The following is a 26,981-nucleotide window of genomic DNA, read 5'->3' as shown; positions in this document are numbered from 1 at the left end:
AGTTAGCCTGAACAACAACCAACACTCCTTGCTACTTGACCACTAACAGATCATGATCTAAGCTCTCAACTAATCCAAACAACATTGTAACTCGTCTATATGAAGTAAACTGTAAGCCACATTGAACCAACATCTAGATTGGAAAATGTGGGGTACAAATACATAAATAAATACATCAAAATAGCTCCTACCTAAGTGTAGTTGCATGGGTGTATGACTCAGTCAACAGGCTGTTTTATCGCAGTTAAGCACCAGCTTATATTTGTGCAGCCAATCAGTGACTTTACTCAGAGTTGTCATGGACTTAAATTAATAGAATTAGGAGCTGTACTAAAAATTAATAATGTCATTTACTTAAAAGTAAGAGCTAATCCCACTCTCCTGAATTAGGGTTGCAAGAGGACTCAAAGATATTAAATGAACAAGTGACAATATAGAGCCCTGGGGAACACTAAAAAAGAGCAACCTTTCCTAGATTTTAGTATTGTTAATCACATAGAAACCAGAATTAGCCTTTGCAGTAAATCAAGATTTTGTAAATAAATAAAAAAAATAAAACAAAAATTTACACTGCTGCCTTGCAAATCCGCAAATCTCATCAACACTGCCATCACCCTTTTAATACATGGGAACTGATGCATCCCACCGTGCTAAAACTAGCAGGGATATAACAGTGACAATCTGTTAATCTGTAAAAGGTTCTGCATTTGCTCATAAGAAAGTTATGATTAATAGAAACAGAAAGCTTGATGGGCTTTCTTAGGGCTTTTGCCTACTTTAGATAGGAAAATAGAGCTAGTTTACAGTTTGGCTTATGGAGGGCCACTTCTTTCTCATTGCAAAGAAAGTGAGCAAGATGATGCACTGGTCAAGTAGGAATTTTGACACCACTTCAAGTTGGAATGTCAGAAAAGAAGAAAGTGCCATCCTTTCTTGAAATTTGGATCATTGGAAAAGTCCATAGTCTGCTATTGAGATAGACATGTGGAAGGCATTACTTGCCCTGGGATTGGTAGCATGGAATCTTACTACTAGCTGGGATTCTACCAGGTACTTGTGACCTAGACTGTCCACTGTAGAAAGCAGGATACTGGGATAGATGAACCATTGGTCTGACCCAGTATGGCTATTCTTATTTGGTAGGCTATAATGACTACTACCAAAAGCACATCTTTCCAGGTTAAGGGCTTGAGCTCACAATCACAGGAGCCTTCAACAACTGGGTGAGAATCACAGTTAGGTCTCATAATATGTTACTGCCTTATTTGACTACATGAGAGCTCCTAGTTCTAACCATACCTTGAAAAATTTATCTGTAGGGAGAAAACTGCTCAGGCAAAGTGACATCAAGATCCACCCTCGAATCAGGCTATTTTTGTTATTGTTCTCTGATAGCTGCTTGCAGATTTGGCAATAAATCTCATCCCTGGAAAAACAAAGAAAAATAACAGGATCACAGAATAGCAGATATATTCACAATGAATTTTATACATCAATATATACAGTGGTGGAAATAAGTATTTGATCCCTTGCTGATTTTGTAAGTTTGCCCACTGACAAAGACATGAGCAGCCCATAATTGAAGGGTAGGTTATTAGTAACAGTGAGAGATAGCACATCACAAATTAAATCCGGAAAATCACATTGTGGAAAGTATATGAATTTATTTGCATTCTGCAGAGGGAAATAAGTATTTAATCCCTCTGGCAAACAAGACCTAATACTTGGTGGCAAAACCCTTGTTGGCAAGCACAGCGGTCAGACGTCTTCTGTAGTTGATGATGAGGTTTGCACACATGTCAGGAGGAATTTTGGTCCACTCCTCTTTGCAGATCATCTCTAAATCATTAAGAGTTCTGGGCTGTCGCTTGGCAACTCGCAGCTTCAGCTCCCTCCATAAGTTTTCAATGGGATTAAGGTCTGGTGACTGGCTAGGCCACTCCATGACCCTAATGTGCTTCTTCCTGAGCCACTCCTTTGTTGCCTTGGCTGTATGTTTTGGGTCATTGTCGTGCTGGAAGACCCAGCCACGACCCATTTTTAAGGCCCTGGCGGAGGGAAGGAGGTTGTCACTCAGAATTGTACGGTACATGGCCCCATCCATTCTCCCATTGATGCGGTGAAGTAGTCCTGTGCCCTTAGCAGAGAAACACCCCCAAAACATAACATTTCCACCTCCATGCTTGACAGTGGGGACGGTGTTCTTTGGGTCATAGGCAGCATTTCTCTTCCTCCAAACACGGCGAGTTGAGTTCATGCCAAAGAGCTCAATTTTTGTCTCATCTGACCACAGCACCTTCTCCCAATCACTCTCGGCATCATCCAGGTGTTCACTGGCAAACTTCAGACGGGCCGTCACATGTGCCTTCCGGAGCAGGGGGACCTTGCGGGCACTGCAGGATTGCAATCTGTTATGTCGTAATGTGTTACCAATGGTTTTCGTGGTGACAGTGGTCCCAGCTGCCTTGAGATCATTGACAAGTTCCCCCCTTGTAGTTGTAGGCTGATTTCTAACCTTCCTCATGATCAAGGATACCCCACGAGGTGAGATTTTGCGTGGAGCCCCAGATCTTTGTCGATTGACAGTCATTTTGTACTTCTTCCATTTTCTTACTATGGCACCAACAGTTGTCTCCTTCTCGCCCAGCGTCTTACTGATGGTTTTGTAGCCCATTCCAGCCTTGTGCAGGTGTATGATCTTGTCCCTGACATCCTTAGACAGCTCCTTGCTCTTGGCCATTTTGTAGAGGTTAGAGTCTGACTGATTCACTGAGTCTGTGGACAGGTGTCTTTCATACAGGTGACCATTGCCGACAGCTGTCTGTCATGCAGGTAACGAGTTGATTTGGAGCATCTACCTGGTCTGTAGGGGCCAGATCTCTTACTGGTTGGTGGGGGATCAAATACTTATTTCCCTCTGCAGAATGCAAATAAATTCATATACTTTCCACAATGTGATTTTCCGGATTTAATTTGTGATGTGCTATCTCTCACTGTTACCAATAACCTACCCTTCAATTATGGGCTGCTCATGTCTTTGTCAGTGGGCAAACTTACAAAATCAGCAAGGGATCAAATACTTATTTCCACCACTGTATAAAGGCCCTTCGTTACAGGTACAAATCAAGGTAAGGTATACACAAAAAATGGCACATGTGAGTTTATCTTGTTGGGCATACTGGGTGGACCGTGCATGTCTTTTTCTGCCGTCATCTACTATGTTACTATGTTATGTAGTACTGGAAGGCACTGGTTGTAAGGCACTCAATGGGCTACCGAGGAAGAGCTAAAGACTCTTTAGAGTAAAACCGGAATTTGTGAAGTGGTTGGAACAAAGCCCTCAGGACATCTGTCTGTTGATGTAGCTGTGAATGAAATGAGAGCCAGAAAGTGGAAAAATACTCTTCATATTGGGACATGGAATGTATGAACCAAGGAAAGCTAGATGTTATCAAGAATGAAATGGAATGCACACAGCTTGACCTGTTGGGTGTTAATCAACTGAAATGGACTGGGATTGGACACTTTGATTCTGATGATCATATGGTATAGAACACTAGAAGTGAAAGACGAAGAAGCATTTAAAATTAAGAAGCTTGTAAGAACTGTAATGCAATGCAGTCAGTGAATGCTTAATTTCTCTTTGTCTATTAGGAATGCCCATTGGTGCTGACATTTTTAATTAATTCAGGGTGCCAAACACAATACAAATTACCTTTCCCTGGATTCAGTGAAGGAACTTGCCCAGTATTGGGTGTGCTCAGCACCCACTGAGCCAGCTGCTATGGGAACACCCATCAATACAACTATATTCAGTATATGTGCCAACACCAGATACAGAAGAGGATAAATTTGACCAGTTTTATGAACAAGTACAAGCTGAAATTGACAGAACATGCAAACAAGATATACTGATAGTCATGGGTGACTGGAATGCAAAAAGTGGGAACAAAGAAGGCCAAGTGATTGGAAAATATGGGTTTGGCAACAGAAACAAAGCTGAAGAATGTTTGATAGAATTCTGCAAGCCCAACAATATGATAACTTCAAACACCTTTAGGTGTGTTAGAAGAACCTAGGCATGGATTTCCTTTAATGACATTTTAATTATACTGCAAAAATAAATCAACAAAATTTATAGCAATCTAATTCAAGAGCAAAATACAGGACAAGTGCTTATATAACTACAACATTTTGAGACACAGAAACCACATACAAACAAATTTATGACCATTTATCATGTATATTAAGGCCTTTCTGAATAGCAAGATATTTCCAGGGTAATTTGGGGTCATAGCTAGCTGTGTGCAGCTGCACAGGGTGCAAGAGAAGCTGGGGAGCTAAAACTGTTGGTGTGTCATTAGTGGTGAGGTTGCACCATGGAGCAATACAGAGGAATTATAATATTCTTGGTCTTATTTACCATCCATTCCTAGCATCCTGTTTGCTTTTTTGGCTGCTGCTGCACACTACTACTACTACTTACTACTTAACATTTCTAAAGCGCTACTAGGGTTACGCAGCGCTGTACAGTTTAACAGATAAGGACAGTCCCTGCTCGAGGAGCTTACAATCTAAAGGACAAATGTACAGTCAGTCAAAATAGGGCAGTCAAATTGGGGCAGTCTAGATTTCCTGAGTAGAGGCATAAAGGTTAGGTGCCAAAGGCGACATTGAATAGGTGGGCTTTGAGCAAAGATTTGAAGATGGGCAGGGAGGGGGCTTGGTGAATGGGCTCAGGAAGTTTATTCCAAGCATAGGGTGAGGTGAGGCAGAAAGGGCGGAGCCTGGAGTTGGCAGTGGTGGAGAAGGGTACAGAGAGGAGGGATTTGTTCTACGAGCGGAGGATTCGGGTGTGAACGTAAGGGGAGATGAGGGTAGAGAGGTAATGAGGGGCTGTGGACAGAGTGCATTTGTAGGTCAGAAGGAGAAGCTTGAACTGTATGCGGTATCTGATCGGAAGCCAGTTGAGGTGACTTGAGGAGAGGGGTGATATGAGCATATCGGTCCAGGCGGAATATAAGACGTGCAGCAGAGTTCTGCATGGATTGAAGGGGGGATAGATGGTTAAGTGGGAGACCAGTGAGGAGTAGGTTGCAGTAGTCAAGGCGAGAGGTAATGAGAGAGTGGACGAGAGTTCAGGTGGTATGCTCAGAGAGGAAAGGGCGAATTTTGCTGTTAAAGAGAAAGAAGTGACAGGTCTTGGCTATCTGCTGGATATGCACAGAGAAGGAGAGGGAGGAGTCGAAGATGACTCCGAGGTTGCGGGCAGATGAGACAGGGAGGATGAGGGTGTTATCAACTGAGATAGAGAGTGGAGGAAGAGGAGACGTGGGTTTTGGTGGAAAGACGATAAGCTCGGTCTTGGCCATGTTCAGTTTCAGGAAGCAATGTCGGATAAGCAGGCCGATACTTTGGCCTGGGTTTCCGTAGTGATTTCTGGTGTGGATAGATAAAGCTGGGTGTCGTTAGCATAAAGGTGATATTGGAAACCATGCGATGAGATCAGCGAGCCCAGGGAAGAGGTGTAGATAGAGGAACTCCAACAGACAGCGGGATGGGGGTGGAGGAAGATCCATGAGAATGTACTCTGAAGGTACGGTGGAAGAGATAAGAGGAGAACCAGGAGAGAACAGAGCCCTGGAACCCAAATGAGGACAGTGTGGCAAGAAGTAACTCATGGTTGACAGTGTCAAAAGCGGCGGATAGGTCGAGAAAGATGAGGATGGAGTAGTGACCTTTGGATTTAGCAAGGAACAGGTCATTACAGACTTTAGAGAGTGCCGTTTCTGTCGAGTGTAGAGGGCGAAAACCGGATTGAAGCGGATCGAGGATGGCATGAGAGGAGAGAAAATGAAGGCAGCGGCTGTGAACGGCGCATTCAAGTATCTTGGAGAGGAAGGGTAGGAGGGAGATGGGGCGGTAGTTGGAGGGACATGTAGGGTCAAGTGATGGTTTTTTGAGGAGTGGTGTGACTACAGCGTGCTTGAAGGTGTCAGGGACAGTTGCAGTGGAGAACAGAAGATTTCAGCATACTCTCTACAATGACACCTAGATCTCTTTTTTTCATTTTTTGGGGGGGTGCTGACTCCCAAGGAGGACCCTAGCATCAGGTAACTATGATTTGGATTATTCTTCCCAATGTGCATCACTTTCCATTTGTCTATATTAAATTTCATCTGCTATTTGGATGCCCAGTCTTCCAATTTCCTAAGGTCATCCTGCAACAGTCTGCATGTGTTTAAAGAGCCTTGAATAGTTTTGTGTCATCTGCAAATTTAATCACCTCACTTGTCTTTCTGATTTTGAGATCATTTATAAATATGTTAAATAGCACCGATCCCAGTACAGATCCCTAGTCCTAGTATTTTTGGAAAAAGTAAACAAATGATTCATGTCTACCTGTTCCTCTCCACTCAGTATTTTATTTATTTATTTTTATACTCCATGCTTTTCCACTCATGGCAGGCTCAATGTGGCTTAGGTACTTATTTGTACCTGGGGCAATGGAGGGTTAAGTGACTTGCCCAGAGTCACAAGGAGCTGCCTGTGCCTGAAGTGGGAATTGAACTCAGTTCCTCAGGACCAGAGTCCACCACCCTAACCACTAGGCCACTCCTACACCTCTATTGTATTTTCCCTCAGATGCTTCTTCTCCAAGCTGAAGAGCCCTAGCCACTATAACCTTTTTTTCACAGGGAAGTCATCCCATCCCCTTTATCATTTTTGTCACCCTTCTCTGTACCTTTTCTAATTCATTATATCTTTTTTGAGATGCAGTGACCAAAATTTCACACAGTATTCAAAGTATGGTTGCACCATGGAGCGATACAATGGCTTTATAACATTCTCATTTTTGTTTTCCATTCCTTTCTTAACTCTTAACATTCTGTTTGCTTTCTTAGAACTGCACACTGAGCAGAGGGTTTCAACGTATCATCATCAATGTAACATAGATCATTTTCCCGGGCAGTGACTCCTAATGTGGAGCCTTGCATCATGTAGCTATAGTTTGGGTTCTTCTTTTCCACATGCATCACTCTGCACTTGCTTACATTTAAACGACATCTGCCATTTGGATGACATTTTTAAATAAATTCACTCAAGGTGGTGTACAGCAAGAATAAGCTAAGCATAGGCAATAGGTAATTACAGCAGTAAACAAAATCAAATAACAATACATATTGAGGGGCATTTTCGGTATGACGTCTATGTCTGACTTTGGCTGTTTTGCGGTATGTCCAAAATCTGAATAGGAAATATGGCCATTTTCGAAACTGCAAAATGTCTATTTTTTTTTTAATGGAAACTATCTGTTTGGACTGCTTTACTAAGGGATGGTAGATGCTGACTGTGTGGATTATGTGCCAACTGGCCCCCTAGCTTTGCTAGTCCCAGCTCTGTCCTCAAACAGAACAAGAAAAAAATATATTTGTATAGCCTGCCTGATGTTCACCCAGGACAATAGAGCACAAAAGGAAGACACCTTCACTCCTTATTTCCCATGCAGTTTAGTGCAATGCAATCCAGTAAGCAGGCAAATGTGGCTGCATACTGATTTAAGTACTTATTTCACATTTATTAACCCCTGCACCTAGGTCTATTACCTGCTTAGTACACACAGAGGGGAATTTTCAAAAGAAACGTCCAAGTTGCGATTTGGACGTCCCTGCAAAACGACGAAATCCAGGGGAGTGGAAACCTGTATTTTTGAAAAAAGATGGACATCCATCTTTCATTTCAAAAATTCCGTCAGAGACATCCAAATCCTTAAATTTGGATGTCCCTAGACATGGACATTTCTGACTTTCAGCGATTTTCTAAACCAAAAACATCCTAATGCAAGTCATTTGGACGTGGGAGGAGCCAGCATTTGTAGTGCATTGGTCCCCCTGACATGCCAGGACACCAACCGGGCACCCTAGGGGGCACTGCAGTGGACTTCAAAAAATGCAGCCAGGAACATAGCTCCCTTACCTTGTGTGCTGAGCCCCCAAAACCCACTACCCACAACTGTACACCACTACCATAGCCCTTACGGGTGAAGGGGGGGCACCTATATATGGGTACAGTGGTTTTGTGGTGGGTTTTGGAGGGCTCGCTGTTCCCTCCACAAATGTAACAGGTGGGGGGAGTATGGGCCTGGGTCCGCCTGGCTGAAGTGCATTGCAGTACCCACTAAAACTGCTCCAGGGACCTTCATGAACTGTCATGGAACTGAGTATGACATCTGAGGCTGGCATGAAATATTTTTAAAGATGTTTTTTGAGGGTAGGAGGGGGTTAGTAACCACTGGGGGAGTAATGGGAGGTCATCCCTGATTCTCTCCGGTGGTCATCTGGCCATTTCGGGCACCTTTTTGTGCCTTATTCGTAAGAAAAACACATCCTGGTGAAAACGTCCAAGTGTTCGTCAGGGACGTCCTTGCTTTTTTCGATTATGGGTCAAAGACATCCAAGTGTTAGGCACGCCCAAGTCCCGCCTTCGCTATGCCTCTGAAACACTCCCTTGATATTTGGACGTCCTTGCGACGGACTGCAGTTGGAGACGGGTTTCCATTATACCGATTTGGATGTCTCTGGGAGAAGGAGGTCCATCTTCCGATTTATGTTGAAAGATGGACATCCTTCTCCTTCAAATATGAGCCCAGCAGTATCCAATATATTATAGAATTTATCCTCTGATATGAATAACTAGAGCTAGGTTAAACTGTCAAGAATTGTATATCTCCTGAAACCCAAACGGACAAAACATGGCTCTTCACTGAGGATCACACTATACTATGCATCTCGTGGGGAGGGAGGCAGACACTGGACTCTCAGTTTACTCTCAAGTTCTCAGGCAGCTCTGGAGAGAAATGTAGAATATGCTAAAAGCTGTGTGACACACACCTGATATTTGGGCGCAGAATTGCATTGCCAATAATAAAGTGAACTTTTTCCAGACTAGACATCGGTTTGTCCGTCAGTGGGCTTTCTCTCTCAAGCAAATCTTCTCCATTGCTTAACTGGCTCAACACCTATAAGAAAATACAGAATATCTATAAGGGAATGGTCACCATCTTTTCATTAAATATTTCTCTTTAGAGGACAAAAATTAATTTATTGGGGCAGAGCAGGTCTGACCCAGTATGGCTGGAGGGAGTGAAGAAAGGATATCATGCCAACTTTTTCAGAATGGTTTGGGTGCTAAATACAACACAATTATTCCTTCCTGGCCACAAAGAAGAAAGTTACTTAATTTGGGGGGGGGGGGGGGGGCTCAGCAGCCACTGCACTCACAGATCTGGCACCTATAAAATCAACTATAGGGAATGGTAAAGAGGGGTTCACTGAAGTGGAGGTTTAGAGAGCAGGGATCGGCACCAGGGGGATGTGTTTGGTAAAGTGAGAGATGGTATCAGTGATGGGGGTGTATATGTGACAAAAGCACACTTCACTGGGGAACATGAAGACTAGTGTGTGTGGGAGGATGGGCAGAAGTTAATTTGAGAAAATTTGTGTTCAGTTTAGAACCACTAATCATTTTGAAAAGTTGGCTCCTATGATTGGTCTAACAGTCTGGATTGGGTTAAGGTTTGGGATTCTGGTGGTGCCAAATGGCCTAAAGAAAAGTACAGAAGAATGTCAGCCCTCTTGTAACCTACAGTATGTATAGTATCTGCACCCAGGATTGAAAGTGATGAGACCTACAACAGCACAGAAACCACATTTTATTAATGAATGCTCACCTGTCCTGTTAACCTGGATGAACGTTTCAGTTTGATGGAAGAAATTTCCTTTAAGCCTTTTATCTTTCTGTTTGCTTTCTGTGAAAAAAAAATGAGCCTGATCACAGTTCTTATTGCTCCTTTTTCCTTATCTGATTAGAAGGATAACTCAATTTAGTACTCTGTAGCAGAAGTTCTGAACCTGGTCCATGAGACCTGCTCAGCCAGCTGGTTTTTCAGAATATCCACAATGAATATGCATGTCATATATTTGCAAACAACAGAGGTAGAATATGCAAATCTATCACATGCATATTTGCTGTGGATCTGGGCCAGCCCAAGGTATTCAAGGTCCTAGGCAAACATTTAGCCATGCTCCCCCACTACAGTGCAGAATTTCCCCTTCCCTACCCCCACCCTCCATAGTTTAATGTTTCCCCTTCTCTATCTCTGGTGTCCAGCATCTCCCCCTTCTCTATCTCTTTCCCTCCCCTCCCTAGTACAGTCCACCATATATCCTTCCATTCCCAATGCACTCACTCCCCCTAAGTCCAGACTCTCTCCTCCCATTTCCTACCACCTTGTAGTCCATTATCTCCCTCCCCCCAGGTGTCTAACATCTTTCTTCCCTATTCTATCCTCCCCATATCCAATATCTCCCCTTCTCTTTTCTCAAGTCCAACATCTCCCCTCTTCCCTTGCCGCCACCCTACCTCATATGTATATTCTTTGTCCAAGGCAGCTGCCACAAAATGCAACCAAGAGCAGTGATGGGTGTTTGAGTATTAAATATGCTCTTGGCCTGTTGGGTTCTACTACTACTACTACTACTACTACTATTTAGCATTTCTATAGCGCTACAAGGCGTACGCAGCGCTGCACAAACATAGAAGAAAGACAGTCCCTGCTCAAAGAGCTTACAATCTAATAGACAAAAAAGTAAATAAAGTAAGCAAATCAAATCAATTAATGTGAACGGGAAGGAAGAGAGGAGGGTAGGTGGAGGCGAGTGGTTACAAGTGGTTACGAGTCAAAAGCAATGTTAAAGAGGTGGGCTTTCAGTCTAGATTTAAATGTGGCCAAGGATGGGGCAAGACGTAGGGGCTCAGGAAGTTTATTCCAGGCGTAGGGTGCAGCGAGACAGAAGGCGCGAAGTCTGGAGTTGGCAGTAGTGGAGAAGGGAACAGATAAGAAGGATTTATCCATGGAGCGGAGTGCATGGGAAGGGCGAGTGTGGAGAGATACTGGGGAGCAGCAGAGTGAGTACATTTATAGGTTAGTAGAAGAAGTTTGAACAGGATGCGAAAACGGATAGGGAGCCAGCCTGTTGGGTTCTACCTGTCTTACATAAACCTTCTGTCAGAGGGGGTGGAATGCGGTCAGCTTTGAGCACATGTGGGTACTCAAAGGTCTGCTTCTATGTTAGCAGTGACTCTGATGTGCTGCTTTGCAATTATCTTGCTGACCATGCTGGTGCTGTGCTGTTGCCCCTCGAATTCTGTCACCATAGGTTGATGCCAAGTGATAGGGCTGGCCCTGCTGTGGATGTTCTATAAACTTGATTGGCTAGGTGGGTTTTAAGAATCTGATTGAAAACCACTGCCCAACAGGATCTGGCACATTCTCTTACACTGTGTGTAAAATCATGTCACCTTATATATCCAAGAACTGAACAATTCTTTTGATAGTCAGGGTTAACAACATGACTTCCTGACCTCATACAGATTCCCATTAATCCCTGGTTGGATGTTCTTCTTCTTGCTGAAACTGTTATAGATCTCTGTCATAACTGAGTTGTTCCGGCTGTTCACATTAGATGCAAATAATGTTGGCTCTGGAAGGTCTCCCATAAATCGAAGGATGATATTCCACACTGCCAGTGAAGCCTACAAAAGAAATACAAAAACAGGTCTGATGCAAACCAAAATCACTACTACACATGTTAACTAGTGAACATGGCAATGCACTTGGCTAGGATAGTGGTTCACAAATCCAGTTTTTTTGAATATTCAACAAATCCAATTATTAAGTTATCCAAAATATGTTAATCAACCCAATTAGCACAGCAAATAACGCAAGTATCCCTCATAAATATTCATCCAATATGCTAAAAAACAGGGCTTTTGGAGGTTCAGATGAATGACAGTGTTAAGAGTACAAATGACTGTTGGCGTGCCTTGCACAACATACGATCTAACTTTTCAAAATTATTAGGGGTGCTAAACCCCATGGAAATTACTCTCCCTGGACAAAGTCAAAGGGTTTGTTTGATATTAGGGGTGCTCAATCACCCACAGCACCCAACAGCTGACTCCTATACATTTGTTTATATTTAAAATTAGATATGAACACCCATGGTATTTATTGCCAACAATGTTTCAGATCAGAATCCAGCTTCAGCAACACATAATCCCTTTGTAGTACAGATTTTTTTACTTTTAAAGTTTTATGTTTAAAATTCTTGAACAAACTATGTAACTGTGAAAGCAGCCACATGCATATATACAAAAAGTCATAAACCACTTCAAGAGGTACGCCAAGGGATTTGGTGGACCTTAGCTTAGACTGGGTATCTCTTAGCCCGGAATAGAGGCCAACGACCCCCCCCCCCCCCGGAAGTTTCTCAGCAGTGGTGCTAGCTGTGGCTTCCCATTTCATTGAGGCTTATGAGCACCACATCCAGGGAGAAGCAACTGTGCAGGAGCCCTTGGGGGTTGGCCCAACTGCAGGATGATCTGTGCTGCTGGCTGTAGGAGTGGAGGGAAGTACTTCTGGAGGTAATCGGTTATTGCTGGGGGAGATTGAGAAACCGGTCGTGGTAATGTTGGAAGATCTATGGCAGGCAATTAAAGCTATAGACACTAATCTTAAATTCGTAATGAATGAAAAGTCACAGAGATTTGTTGAACTCACATTAGACAGGCTGTGCATTGGCAGAAATGAAACCATTGGAAACATCTTTTTTGAAGGAAAGATCCTTGGTGGCTCGGAAGTTAGAATATACGGAGAACAATCAAGGAAGAACAACCTGAGGTTTTTGAATTTTCCCAAGTTCCCGATTGTTTCTCCTATGGAGATGGTGTCTATGCCCATATCAGCCCTCTTCTGAAGTCTCTTCACTTGCTCCCTGTCCGTTTCCATATACAGTTCAAGCTCCTCTTATTAACCTATAAGTGCATTCACTCTGCTGCCCCTCACTACCTCTCCACACTCATCTCTCCCTACACTCCCTCCCAGGATCTCCGTTCACTAGGCAAATCTCTCCTAATTATACCCTTCTCCTCCATCGCCAACTTCAGACTCCGTTCCTTTTATCTTGCCGCACCTTATGCCTGGAATAGAATTCCTGAGCCATTACGTCAAGCTCCATCCCTGGCTGCCTTCAAATCCGGGCTAAAGGCCTACCTGTTTGATGCTGCTTTTAATTCTTAATTTGTCACCTGCTCGTAACCTTTATCTTGTCTTCCTCTCTTCAGTTGTTCCTTTCCTCTTATGTCCTATCTGTCTGTCCTACCTTATCCCTTATGTCCTATCTGTCTGTCTGTCTTGATTATCCCTTATTTGTCCTGTCTGTCTTGAATCAGATTGTAAGCTCTTTTGAGTAGGGACTGTCTTTCTTCATGTTAAATTGTGAAGCACTGCGTACAACTGGTAGCGCTATACAAATGATTTATAGTAGTAGTAGTAAATACTTCAGTGAAGTTCTACAGATACCATCTGAAAATATGCCCCCTCCTATAAGAACTCAATGTTTGATCTTAGGGGGGAAGTCTGGAAGCTCAACTCCTGTTGGAGAGAAGGGAGACGGGCCAGATGAATTGGATTTAACAGCATTTCTGGAATGCTCCTTGGAGGTTATAACAGCTAGGACAACTCTTTTAGTGACTTTTGCTTTGGAACATGATAGAGGTTATGTTCTCAAATTGTATTTTCATCATCTTAATCAGTTTTTAGGCACTAATACATGTAAATGTCCTGATTTATCACAGGTGACACAGAAGCGTGTGAAAGAATTCTTGGCTCTTAGGCCTAGGGTTCTAGCTTTGGGTGTCACATTTATCTTGAAATTTCCTGTTAAATGTTGTATTACAAATCAGTCAAAAAAAATGTTGTGTTCTTTGAGCCTAAACAATTAATTGATTTTATTGTGGCCAGGGAACAAGTAGGTGTACTAGTAAGCTCTAATGTCCCTGCCTTAGAGAGAGAAGCGAACTGGCTGCAGGGTACTGTTTAGTTTATGCTGCTTCCTTTGCTTATATATATTTATTTTCTTCTTTATGTTAATTTCTGACTTGACCCCTTACTTATTGTGGACTAGAAATGTTAAGTAGTAGTAGTAGTAAATGTGGATTTATTTTTTCCTCTTCTTTTATTTGATTGTATTGGAATTTTCCTGATCAATTCAAGTTTATGATTTATGTATACTTGATATTGTTGGTAAAAGCATAAATAAATGTAAAAATTAAAACCCCTACAAATTATCTGGCTATCTTGGCCTGCTCAGCGGGCTTTTGAATATTTACCTCTTAGGAAGCAGCAGCCCCAACAAATTTCACATGAGATCATCGTCAGTCAGCATATGAATAACAGTACCATTTGCTTTCTGTTGTATATGACACAGACAAATAGGGTAGGAAAGGAAAAGGGTACCAGAATGTCGCTCTCTGCCTCATGGTAGAGCAGTGGGTGGCGCAAAGGGCGTCGGGTGTACAAATGTGTAGCTGATCCCTGGAAATAAGTAGCTGCAAACTTGGGAAAAGTGTAAGCTGCCAGATCATTGACTTCCTCATCTGGTTCTATGGTCATTGGAATCATATCTAGGTCCACTTCATTCAGCTTGTGTGGTTCCACTTCTAGGTCCTGTGGAGAGCAGAGACAGAGCTAAAGATCCATATAGCTTTCTTACACAACCTCCAGTTTCACTCCTCCCCACTTCTATTGATTTTCATCCTGTCCTCTGTCTTCATCTCCTGGTTTTCCCTTTTTGCTTGCACTCCTGCACTAGCCCTGATAGCAAAAGAAAGGTAGAATTGTCCCTCTCAAAAGCAAAGCTGCTTATAAAATGGTGCAATTGTAATTGCAATATTTCATGTTCCCAGTTTAAACAAGTAACCTGAAAAAAGAAACCAGTGACCCAGATTCCTTTTTGTTCCCTTCATTCCGATACTGGCATCAAGATGGGATAGTGCGATGTTGTCAGTTTCCTACAGAGGTCTGATTTTACATTCATCTGAATTATTTTCCCACCAAATTTTTCAATAACTTACATTACACACAATACAACTTAATTTATCACCTGTAAATGATCTTTCATAAATGATATTAACCATCCTACTCTCTCTTGCATTGACTTTATAAGCACAATTTGAGATTGGTTTGCTTCTCTAATCTGTTCCTTCTTTCATCATGAATTGACTGGCAGAAAACGGGGCACAAATTTGGGAGCATAAATTTAGGAGCTCAGCTTTTTTTGAATATTGGACCCAAAATGGGCAGGCTGGTTTGGATTTGGCATCAAAATGCAAAGAAAGTAACTGTAACTCACAGGAGAGAATTATGTTCATCATGCCTCATCAGTCCAACTTCCAGGCCAACCAAAGAAAACTTCTATTGTTTCCTAGCAGGACAAAAGGAGTGCATACCAACTGCCTTGATGGAAAGCCTGTGAAACTTCAGCTTCACTGTTCCCCCACCCCCATCCCCCTTTATGACGGAATGCATGGGAATGATTTATGAGTAGAACAGAATATAATAAAGGTCTGTTTACCTTACTGTTTACCTGCTTCCTCCTGAACCCACACTAACTTTCTTTGAAACCTGTGGTGCAGCAGTCAGAGAAGCATCTAAAACGTCATAGGCAGCAGAATGGGGAGAGTCACAGAAGTTATAACCCTAACAATTATTTGTCCCACATAGTATCAGTTGTCAGAGAATGCAGGGCAGGAACACAGTTTGGTTTGTTTGGCCCTTCCAAGCAAAAAAGATATTCTTTATCATCTGCTGTCACCATGGGGAGAAATTCTGCATTGAGTACAATGGAACACTTGACACTGAGCAGCAGGAGATGGTGCACTTCCTAGGCGCTTCTCCTGCTGCAAAGCCACACGGGCCAATGACTGGGTAAGAACTGTGTAGCATTGCAACAGAGAAGGTCCATGACGTACATTTCATCTCTGCTTTTGGATTTGGAATGCCATTGGTTGCTGGCCCGTTCCTTTACTGGATTTCCCTGCATTCCAAGGATTTCTTGGGTGGTGCACACACCACTATTGTCAACCTTTTGTGGCCTACATTTCTTAGTGCCAAGTATCTCTAGCTTAGACAAGTCTGCTTTCCTATCCTCCAATGAATTCTCCCAGTTCTAGAGATAACTTTCACCCAATCTTTTCTGTCTCTTGAGCTGTTCTTTCAGAGTAATATATTACTTCCACAACACAATTCTGCCTTTGCTTCTTGAATGGAAAGAGCTTCTGACTAAGTGAAGTCTTGACAGGTTGAGCTGTTCAGTGTTAGACTACCATGAGGTAAAGCTGCTTACATTTTCTCGTACATCTTGCCATATCTTTAAAAGAAAAAAGAAGGCACTAGGGACACAGAATTAAATCCTTGAAAGCCTACTAAATCTCTGTCAAGGTAGCTACTTTAGAAGCATCCCCACATGTAAATGGCAGATTTTAAACTTCTGGAGAGGCCCAGATATTTTTTTTAATTTATTGCATTTTCAAATAATTATAATTCAAGTTTCTTGAAACAGCAAAATAAGTAGTTTCCAATAATTATTAACAAAAGAGAAAAAACCAAAACAAAACTAGAAGAAAAAACCCCAGTGGATTTTCCCAAGTTCATCTTAATAATGGCTTATGAATTTTTCTTTTAGGAAATTACCCAAACCTTTTCTAAACCCTGCTAAGCTAACTGCTTTTTACCACATTCTCTGGCAACTAATTCCAGAGTTTAATTGATCGTTCAGTGAAGAAATGATTTCTCTAGTTTATTTTAAATTTACTATTAAGTCGTTTTATTGCATGCCCCCTAGTCTAGTATTTTTGGAAAGAGTGAACAACTGATTCATGTCTACTCATTCTACTCCACAGTATTTTATAAACCTCTCAGCTGTCTCTTCTCCAAGCTGAAGAGTTCTAGTCGCTTTAGCTTTTCCTCATAGGGAAGTCGTTCTATCCCCTTTATCATTTTCATCACCCTTCTCTACACCTTTTCTAATTCTGCTATATCTTTTTTGAGATGCGATGAGCAGAATTGCACATAGTATTTGAGATGAAGTCATACCATGGAGCAATACAAAGCCAGGCATTTATAATGTTCATTATTGTTTTCCATTCCTAATAATTCCTAACTACTTATTACACAAGTCCTCAAACATAGGAGGAATAATAGATTTAACAATATAGTGGTATTTAAGCAAACAAGTAAATAAAGTCACTAGAGTGCAGACTAACTAATATATCTATCAAGAGGAAGAGTGGGAAATCTCATGCTGGCTGGTTTTCAGAAGACACCATCTTAATACTCAGGAACATCACAAGTTGAGAGAGTTCAAAAAGAATATAAGACTCTTGAGATTCTCCTGAAGAAATTACTCAAGGAGATTCTCGGGTTATCTATTGCTGATACGGTTCAAATTGTGAATTATTATTTGCTTGGTAAGAGAAGAGTCTCTGATTCTCAACAGGGGACTGACCAATTGATTACAACAGAAGTGGATCTCACTGCTTTCTTAGAAGATTCCTAAGAAACGATAAAAACTAGATCCACACTGTTCGTGTTGTGAGAAGAGAGAGGCTGTCCTACCCTGGTTAGGCCCCTAGAGGGCGCTGTTCCCCTAAAATGTCCAGGGAGAAGGGCTGGGTGAGTCGCTGAAGGGAGCCAGTAAGGGGAGGTATAGCTGGAGGTCGCTAGGACCGGGGAGAGTCCTGGAGGTGGAAACAGGTGCAGCAGGTTATGGGCTGGGTCCTGTTTGGCCATTAAACACTTAATACCCCACCTGAGTGGTGAGGGGGAGGGGAGAGCTAGCAGCAGAAGAAGAGAGCTGGTAGCTGAAGCAGGAGGTCCCCATGTGAAGTACTGGCTGAGCTCTTTGGACTGGTGGTGAACTGGGTGCAAAGCAAGGAAGCTGGCTGGGGTAAGAAGGCCCTAGAGTGCCAGGTATAAGAACTGTGTGTTACAAGGACGGACTGGGTGTCCGGGTTACAAGGAAGGACTGGGGTGTTCATGTTACAAGGAAGGACTGTGTGTCCAGGTGTTTAAGCTGGAAGATTGAACTGAGTAGGAAGAAATGTTTAAGCTGGTAAAAGTGTGCCCCAGGAAGCGGGAATAAAAGATTTGTATGAGAAATATCCTGTGGTGAGACTTGACTATGTTTGCCTTTCGAGAAGCAGGTCGCCCTGAGCAGAAAGGGGTAGTAGACTAATTTGAATAAAATCTGCATACTGAGAACCAGCTCACCCTGAGTGAAAGAGGGACCTGGGATCCTGAGGTGGGAGCTTCATCTTCACAGTGTCTTTTGGTCAAGATAAGTCATTGGTCTTAAAAACTTTTTTCCCCAAGAGAGCTAGAGTGTTAGAATACATCCATTGTAAAGACTCTTGAAGCAGGCCGCTGTGGCTGAAACATGATTCGTGTCAAGTCTATTGGATATTGGAATAAAATTTCCTGCACGATTTACACATCATCTAGCTCCCATTTTTTTTGGTGTCACCTTCGCTGTATTTGCTTGCCTAACTTTGGGCACCATTTATAGAATTCCTCCCGATGTGTGTATAAATATTTGCCACAGGTAAAACCTCTGTAAAATCATCCCCATATGTGTAGATGTTCATGGGGTGGAGAATGGGAAAAGTGGGAGCAGGATCAGCTTTATGCACATATTTATGGCATGCGCTATCCCCCAGATTCTATATAGTGCGACTTGTGTGCCCAAATCCAGTTATAATCTGGATTTGTGCGTGCAACTTAATTTCTTAACAAGCCAATCAGCTTCAATAACTGCCACTTAACAAGCAATTATTGACAGTAATTAGCATTAACGAGAATTTCTGTGCAGAACTGTCTAAGCGTATTCAATAACGTGATGTGTGTAAATTCTAAGTTGCATAGTTGAAAAGGGGCATGGCCATGGGCGTGGAATGGGTGGATCGTTGCCATTTCTAAAATTTGTGTGTTATAGAATACACCCAGTCCGTGCCAAGTTTAGGCGTCGGCATTTACACCAAGTTTTACTTGGCATAACTGCCCACAACTGAATTTATTTATTTGTTGCATTTGTATCCCACATTTTCCCACCTATTTGCAGGCTCAATGTGGCTTACATAGTACTGTAAAGGCGATCGCCAGTTCCGGTTTAACAAATACAGAGTGATGTTGTAGTAAAGTTCATGTGTGACAGACACATTGGGGAATCGTAAGGAGGAGGAAGAGTTATGTCCAGAACGAGCTTTGGTTTCGTTGTGTTGCAGGGTTCAGGCATTTAAGTTGGATCTTTAGGGTATGCCTTTTTGAACAGGTTGTTTTTTAGTGATTTCCGGAAGTTTATGTGGTCATATGTTGTTTTCACGGCGCTTGGTAATGCGTTCCCATAGTTGTGTGCTTATATAGGAGAAGCTGCATGCATAGGTTGATTTGTATTTGAGACCTTTGCAGCTTGGATAGTGGAGGGTTAGTTTAGTTGTGCAGATGGGCGTTCAGCATATTCTATAAATTGTGCCAAAATTTAGGCTTATTCTATAAAGTACGCCTAGGCGTATTTCATTTTGGTCCCAATTTTTTAGGCATGATATACTGAATCTAGTCCTTAATGCTTTTGAGTAGGCAATTTTATAAAGGCACATAATATTTTATAAAGACAACATATACGTCTGGCACGACAAACAATCCAGCCAAAAAGTGAGAAAATCTCAAAAACTAATACCAAAAAAACCCCCACTTGCAAAATCTATACCAAACTATTTAGAATTTTTTTTAAAAGAACCATCATAAATGAAGCAAAAACGTCTCTACACTACTGCTTCTTCAGTCTAATCATGAGTTCAATTTTTTCTGTATAGTCTGGCATTAAAAATTCATTGTTGAACTATACAAAAAATACTTATAGAGCCAGATTCTGTATATGGCACCAAAAATTAGGTGTCACGAAGTTCCAGGCAAAGCTCCTATTCTATAAAGGGTGCCCGACCTTTATAAAATACTAGCACAGTATGCAGGTCATGGTTACCATTGAGCGCCAGACTATCAGGCGAGAATCCAGCGCCCAAAGTTAGGTGCGGATAGGCATTATTCTAAAACATGGTGCCTAACTTTTGGGAATCCCCAAGACCCACCCAGGCCCCTCCCATGGCCATGCCCCCTTTTATGTCATGCGCAGAAAAAGTTAGACGCCATGTTATAGAATAGTGTGCAAAGGAGATTCATGCACAACTCCAATTAAGTGCTTGTTAACACCAATTAAGTACCTAATTGGTGCTTGTTATCGTCCATTGAGTTGTGCGTGGATCCGAGATCTGGGCACAATTCCAGCATCCAACTTTGGGCAACCTATATAGAATCTGGGGAATAATGTACACAAGGACAATGCTCCATCTAAGCTGTGTAGGAGTCCTCGAACAGTCTTCCTGTTGGTGGGACATGTGCTTCAATATCGTGTTTTCAACTGCTAGGGATAGGCAGGTTCCCTGGAGTCCTGCAGAGCTTGCCTGTCCCTTGCTATTGAAAATGTGATATTGAAACAGCACTCCCCACTAGCAGTAATATAGCTGGAAGAATCCCGCACAGCTAACAGGGAACATTGCACAAGAAGCATAATCAAAAGACTAACAGATCAAACACATTCTTCCTGTACAATGAATTACCTCAAATCCATTTGGTGCCTTCCCTACCTGACCTCCGATCATAGAGGGTAAAAATCCAAACATTCTTTCCACCATCTCCAGATCCTCCTTTTCTTGTTTCTCAAGTAATTCTTTCTGCCTTCTGCGATGTTCTCTCATTTGTTCTCTCTCCATGAGGGCCAAGTGTTTCTAAAACAAAACAAAAAACACTCAACAACGAAAAGCAGTTACTCTGGAGTCAGTTGATAAATGGACAATATATTTGTAAAAGATGCCGGCTCTTTCAGCACACTTACTTTATGCTAATTTAAATGAGAAAATTCATGGGTGTCAGGACAAGCACTAACAGTAGAAAATTGTTCAGATCTGACGGAGGAGGAGGTTTGGACCACAAAAACCTAATCCAAAATTTTATTTAGCCCACATTACTTAATCCCAAATTAAAAATCTTTTTTCTACCTTTGCTGTCTGGTCATTTAGGGCCCTGTTTACAAAGGCGCTCTTACGTTTTTAGCGTGCGCTAAAAATTAACACACATTAACTGCGTAGACGCCCATAATGTGGTCTTTGTAGTAAGGGCCCTTAATTTTTCTAATTGTGTTAGTACCAGTCTCTGGTTACTGCTTTCCTGTGTTCTTTTAACTCTTTCCAAGGATCTCTTGTCCATTTGTCATTTTTTTTTCCCCTTCTGTCTTGTTCACCTCCTCTACTACATCCAGCTCAACAATGATCTGTTTCTTTCAGCTTTGTTCCATCTTTTTCAGCCTATACATTCAGATTTCATTTATACTAGCCAGTCTCCAACCTCTCTTTTACTGAATCTACTTATATCTTTCCATTTCTTTCCTTCACGCTGACCCTCCCATTCTCCTTTCTCTTATTTTTCAGTCTTTCACTAAATGTTTCCTCTCTCACCGCTGTCATTCAGCATCTTCTCTCTCTCTCTACCCTTGCATCCAGCATCTGCTCCCTCTCTGTCTCTCTCTACTACCTGCCATCTAGCATTGTCTAAAATAGTTCTTTCTCTGAGAAGGCAGAAGTGGAAGATTTGTATACTGTGAACTCCTTAAGTAGGCACTGTCGCCGAAACATGGCCTGCCCATGGTTATGCATTTCTCTGTATGGTTTTATGCATATTTGTTTATTAAAGTCTTTTTAAAAACATTTTGACTATACCCTGGTCTCTAGCCATCTCCACTGTTTGTTCGCTGCCCTTGCAAATATCTACCTTACAAGTTAAATAGGTATTTGTAGAATACTGCTTAGGCAGAATATTGACATAACACATATGTGTATATATGTCATCATTCTGTACCTTTATATGTTGTACTGGTAAAAAAGGCCCGTTTCTGACACAAATGAAACGGGCGCTAGCAAGGTTTTCCTCGGAGTGTGTATGTTTGAGAGAGTGTGTGTGAATGTGTGACAGAGAGAGTGAGACTGGGTGCGAGTGTGTGTGTGAGAGAGAGTGTGTGCCAGGCCCCCCCTCCCGCCCTCCGAGTTCCAGGGTCGTCGTCCCCCCTCCCTCCCTCCAAATTCCAGGGTCATCCCCTCCCTCCCCTCCCTGCCTCTGAGTTCCAGGGTCGTCCCCTCCTTGCCTCCCTCCGAGTTTCAGGGTCCCCTCCCTCCCCTGCATTATGCTCTCCTGCATTCATCCATATGCAGGCAACGTCCTCTGTGCCCTGCCCCCTCCATCCATCCATGTGCAGCATCTCTCCCCACCCCCTCCACCTCCCTCCGAGCTCCAGTCGTCCCTCCCTCCCAAACAACTGGGAGGGAGGGGAGACGGAGAACGTTGGAGGAGTGATGTCAGCAGGTGGTTACAATCCCAGTGACACACATTGGAACGTTGGAGGAGAACGTTGGAGGAGTGATGTCAGCAGGTGGTTATGATCCCAGTGAGACACATTGGAATGTTGGAGGAGAACATTATTATCCTATATAATAATACTCACCTCCAACGTTCTAATGTGCCTGGTACCGTGGCTCCCTCGGAGGTGGTCTGCTAGGCAGTTTAGAATGCACTGACGTCAGTGATGTCACTGACAGTTGGTTCCAAAGCAAGGGAAACAGCTGTCAGTGCCCCCCCCCCCCTTGGCGCAACACCCAAGCCCCTGCCCTGCAAAACCGCGAGCCAGGCAGGGGGAGGAGTAGGGAAACACGCGGAGCATGTTTCCCTACTCCTCCCCCTGCCTACCAATCAGCTCTCAGTGCCCCCCCTCGACGCATCACCCGACCCTCCCCCCCGGCGCATCACCAAAGCCCCTATCCCCCCCCTCTCGGGCACATCAACTCCCTTGCCACCCGCAGTCGCCAATATTAACGCTGTCCGGCCGCTGCTGCTTCTCCTGTGGAGCAGCAGCGGCCGGTACAAAAAGAAAAAAGGCAAAAAAAGATTTTTAACCTGAAACGCGGCTCCTTAGACAGCCATCTGGCATTGGCTGTCGTCACTGCAGCCGCTCCTCCTCTCCCCTCCACGTCACTGCCCCTACAGGAAGACCCCGGAGGAGCGCAGCGACGTCAGAGGGGAGAGGAGGAGCGGCTGCAGAGATGACAGCCAATGTCAGATGGCTGTCTACGGAGCCGTGTTTCAGGTTTAAAATCTTTTTTTGGCTTTTTTCTTTTTGTACCGACTGCTGCTGCTCAACAGGAGACGCAGCAGCAGCCGGGCAGTGTTAGTATTGGCGGCTGCGGGTGGCAAAGGGGTTGATGTGCCCGAGGGGGGGTAGAGGCTTGGGTGATGCGCTGGGGGGGGGGGGGTAGGGGTTTGGGTGATGCGCCGAGGGGGGAGGGGAGGGTCGCTGGACATGGGTGGCTGGAGGGGGACAGGGGAGGGGAGGGTAACTGGACATGGGTGGCTGCGGGGGGTGGCAGGGGAGAGAGGTGGGTCGCTGGACATGGGTGGCTACGGGGGGGCAGGGGAGAGGAGGGTCGCTGGACATGGGTAGCTGCAGGGGGAGAGGAGGGTTGCTGGACATGGGTGGCTGCAGGGGGAGAGGAGAGTCGCTGGACATGGGTGCCTGCAGGGGGAGCAGGGGAGAGAGGAGGGCCGCTGCACATGCGTGGCTGCAGGGGCAGAGGAGGGTTGGTGGGGAGGGGGTCCTGAGACCAGATGGGTGGCTGCAGGGGGGCAGGGGAGACAGGAAGGATGCTGCGGGGGGGGGGGGGATTATCTTGCTAGAGCCCGTTTCATTGCCTACCGAAACGGGCCTTTTATACTAGTATTAGATAATGCATGCATAAACGTAAGCACCAGGTTTATAGAATTGCTCTTCATGTGTCTCTCTCTATTCGGAGCTTTTCCTAATGCCCTATTGCCTATGTTTGAAGTTGTTCAAACGAAAAAGAGCAATTACAGAAACAAAAGCTTATTATGAATTCAACAGCACTGAAATACCAGAAAATTTAACAAGTATAAAAACTCATATTGCATTTTTTAAAATATGCATTAATTGATAAAGCTTTTCTTTTAGCAAGTGGAACCGTTAGATTGTAAGCTCTCTGGGGACAGAGAAGTACCTACTGTACCTGAATAGAACTTGACTGGGAAATACTTATTATGCCATGGTTTGTATTGTTGTTTGAATATTTTTATTGCTGTAATTGTCTATTGTTTATGTTTGACTTATTCTTGCTGTACACTGCCTTGAGTGAATTCCATCAAAAAGGCGGCAATTAAATCCTAATAAATAAATAAATATACAAACTCCACTGATCTGTAGCAGTACTCACACTTTCTTAAGTAACAGCAAAGAGTGCTAAGTAAAGAAACCCAGAAAAAAAAAACTTTGGGTGCTACAGCTGACATAGGGCTTGATTCAGTAAATAGTGCCCAAATTTGTGTGCCAAAAAAACCTGAGCGCATCTTTATAGAATAGCGCCTAGCAAGATGCATGTATAAATCCAAATTGTTGTCCATTAGTGCCAATAATTGATTGTTAGCGCCCAATTATTGGTGATAATTGGCTCGTTACTCAATTAAATTGTCCATGCAAAATGGGCATGTGCCCAAATTTGTATGTGCAATTTTGAGCGTCATTTATAGAATTTGGAGATTAATGACCCCTAACAAGCTGGATTATTGCACGTTTGTTTCTTCAGGAATACAGCATTTTCACAAAAGGGCCAGAACAAATTTCTTGTCCTGCTGATGTATCTTGAGAAATCACATGCTCCCAGTTAGATTTCACTTAAGCCAATGCTGTGCCCATGCTTCTTGGTTATGCACCATCATTTGACTGTCATTATTTTATGCTACTGCCTATTGGCACGCACTGCATTGAAGCCCATGTAAGGGCAATGGGGAGGAGCCATTGTTGTACTGATAATTATTCATCTATGACAATTTTCCATTCAAAGTACATACATGTCTCTTTATCCTCCAGAACATCCTGCGGGCAATCATGCCCCTGGCATAAGCTTGGATAATGCTCACAGCCCTTTTCTTCTCCACCACCTTCTTACGTATCACATAGCCACGGCATAAGGCCTGGAACTGGATGATGACTGCCCGAGTAGTCTCATACTGTTTGCAGATCTTGCGGCTTCGAACAATGGCTTGGAGGCGCTCAAACCCCCGCTGGACCTGCACAATAGGAAAAGGTGCAATAATGAGATAATAGAGTATTAACATGAGAATTCATTTATTTATTTATTTATATCCCACCTATCTCAAAACTTCTAGACAGGTAACAATCTAAGTAAAACAATATGACAAAATCATAAAACAAATGCATTCATATCATAAAAAATACATTTTAAAAAATTCACAGGATAGACCAATCTAAATAATATCAGGTCAATCAGCCCGCAGCACTCAGCATATTTTTTAAAATGGGCTAAATTAGGCCTGGGTATTCAGTGCTGAGCCATATCCATGTATGGCACCAAATATCCAGGTCTTTAGCAGCTGACAGAAGTTATCTGGGTTCAGCCGATATTCGGTACCAGTACCTGGATCATTAACTAAACATGGTTAGGACTGCTTTTTACGCAACCTTACTTAACTGGTTGGCTATCCCAGCACCAGCAGTGAATATCAGTGGTGCCTGGAAAACTTTCTGGTCCGCCCTGACTCTGCCCACAGCCTGCTCTGGCATGAACCAAATAGTAACCACGTGGTAGCTGAACAAAAAAATCTCACAGAACAAATGCACAACACCAAAAAAGCGGGAAATGGAAGAAGACTTTGACAAACAAAGGGGCTTAAATGAAAACAGTACTTTAATTCATGTGGTATATAAAAGTTGCATAAGGAAACACTTCTTGTGTTGCAGTTACATAAATGACTCGACATGGCACTGGGTGACTGCCTCAGGAGACTTGGACTATAGAGAGGGGGAGAACATAGACCTAGACCCTTGGAGAGGTGGGGCAGAAGAAGATATGCCAGACCTGCAGAGTACTGATAAATGAACTTGTGGAACTATTGTTAATAAAATGTAATTTATCCTTAAAATCAAGCATGGTACCGGAAGATTGGAGGGTGGCCAATGTAACACCGATTTTGTAAAGAAGTTCCAGAGGAGATCCGGGAAATTATAGACCGGTGAGTCTGACGTCGGCGTCGGGCAAAATGGTAGAGATTATTATAAAGAACAAAATTACAGAGCATATTCAAAAGCATGGATTAATTAGTGAAGGGAAATCTTGCCTCACCAATCTATACACTTCTTTGAAGGGGTGAACAAACATGTGGATAAAGGTGAGCCAGTTGATATTGTGTATCTGGATTTTCAGAAGGCGTTTGACAAAGTACCTCATGAAAGACTCCAGAGGAAATTGGAGAGTCATGGTATAGGAAGTACTGTCCTATTGTGGATTAAAAACTGGTTAAAAGATTGAAAACAGAGAATAGGGTTAAATAGTCAGTATTCTCAATGGAAAAGGGTAGATAGTGGGATTCCACGGGGGTCTGTGCTGGGACCGCTGCTTTTTAACATATTTATAAATTACCTAGAGATGGGAGTAACTAGTGAGGTAATTAAATTTGCTGATGACCAAAAGTTATTCAAAGTTGTTAAATCGCGAGAGGATTGTGAAAAATTACAAGAGGACCTTACGACAATGGGAGACTGGGCGTCTAAATGGCAGATGACGTTTAATGTGAGCAAGTGTAAAGTGATGCATGTGGAAAGAGGAACCCAAATTATAACTATGTCACACAAAGTTCCACATTAGGAGTCACTGACCAAGAAAGGGATCTTGGTGTCGTCATTGATGATACATTGAAACCTTCTGCTCAGTGTGCTGCTGCGGCTAAGAAAGCAAATAGAATGTTAGGTATTATTAGGAAAGGAATGGAAAACAAAAATGAGTGCATTATAATGCTTTTGTATCGCTCCATGGTGTGACTGCACCTCGAATATTGTGTTCAATTCTGGTCGCCACATCTCAAAAAAGATCTAGTGGAATTAGAAAAGGTGCAGAGA

The 26,981-nt window shown here is 43.0% G+C and overlaps 1 protein-coding gene across 3 annotated transcripts in view; it reads right to left on the bottom strand.

The window, feature by feature from the left end:
• The window catches only part of MYO7B (myosin VIIB), a 390,666-nt gene that overhangs the window by 185,654 nt on the left and 178,031 nt on the right, over positions 1 to 26,981 (bottom strand). For all 3 annotated transcript variants that reach the window (XM_030215810.1, XM_030215809.1, XM_030215811.1), the window contains 7 exons: positions 24,917 to 25,135; positions 20,599 to 20,739; positions 14,360 to 14,569; positions 11,425 to 11,595; positions 9,731 to 9,808; positions 8,892 to 9,019; positions 1,300 to 1,426 (listed from right to left, as the gene is read on the bottom strand). In XM_030215810.1, the coding sequence (XP_030071670.1) occupies positions 1,300 to 1,426; positions 8,892 to 9,019; positions 9,731 to 9,808; positions 11,425 to 11,595; positions 14,360 to 14,569; positions 20,599 to 20,739; positions 24,917 to 25,135 (1,074 nt within the window). The remainder of the gene's footprint in view (positions 1 to 1,299; positions 1,427 to 8,891; positions 9,020 to 9,730; positions 9,809 to 11,424; positions 11,596 to 14,359; positions 14,570 to 20,598; positions 20,740 to 24,916; positions 25,136 to 26,981) is intronic.

Source organism: Microcaecilia unicolor, chromosome 10 (assembly GCF_901765095.1).
Source record: "Microcaecilia unicolor chromosome 10, aMicUni1.1, whole genome shotgun sequence".
Taxonomy (NCBI): domain Eukaryota; kingdom Metazoa; phylum Chordata; class Amphibia; order Gymnophiona; family Siphonopidae; genus Microcaecilia; species Microcaecilia unicolor.
Note: the sequence above shows the minus strand (reverse complement) of the source record. Positions and strands in the feature narration are given on the sequence as shown.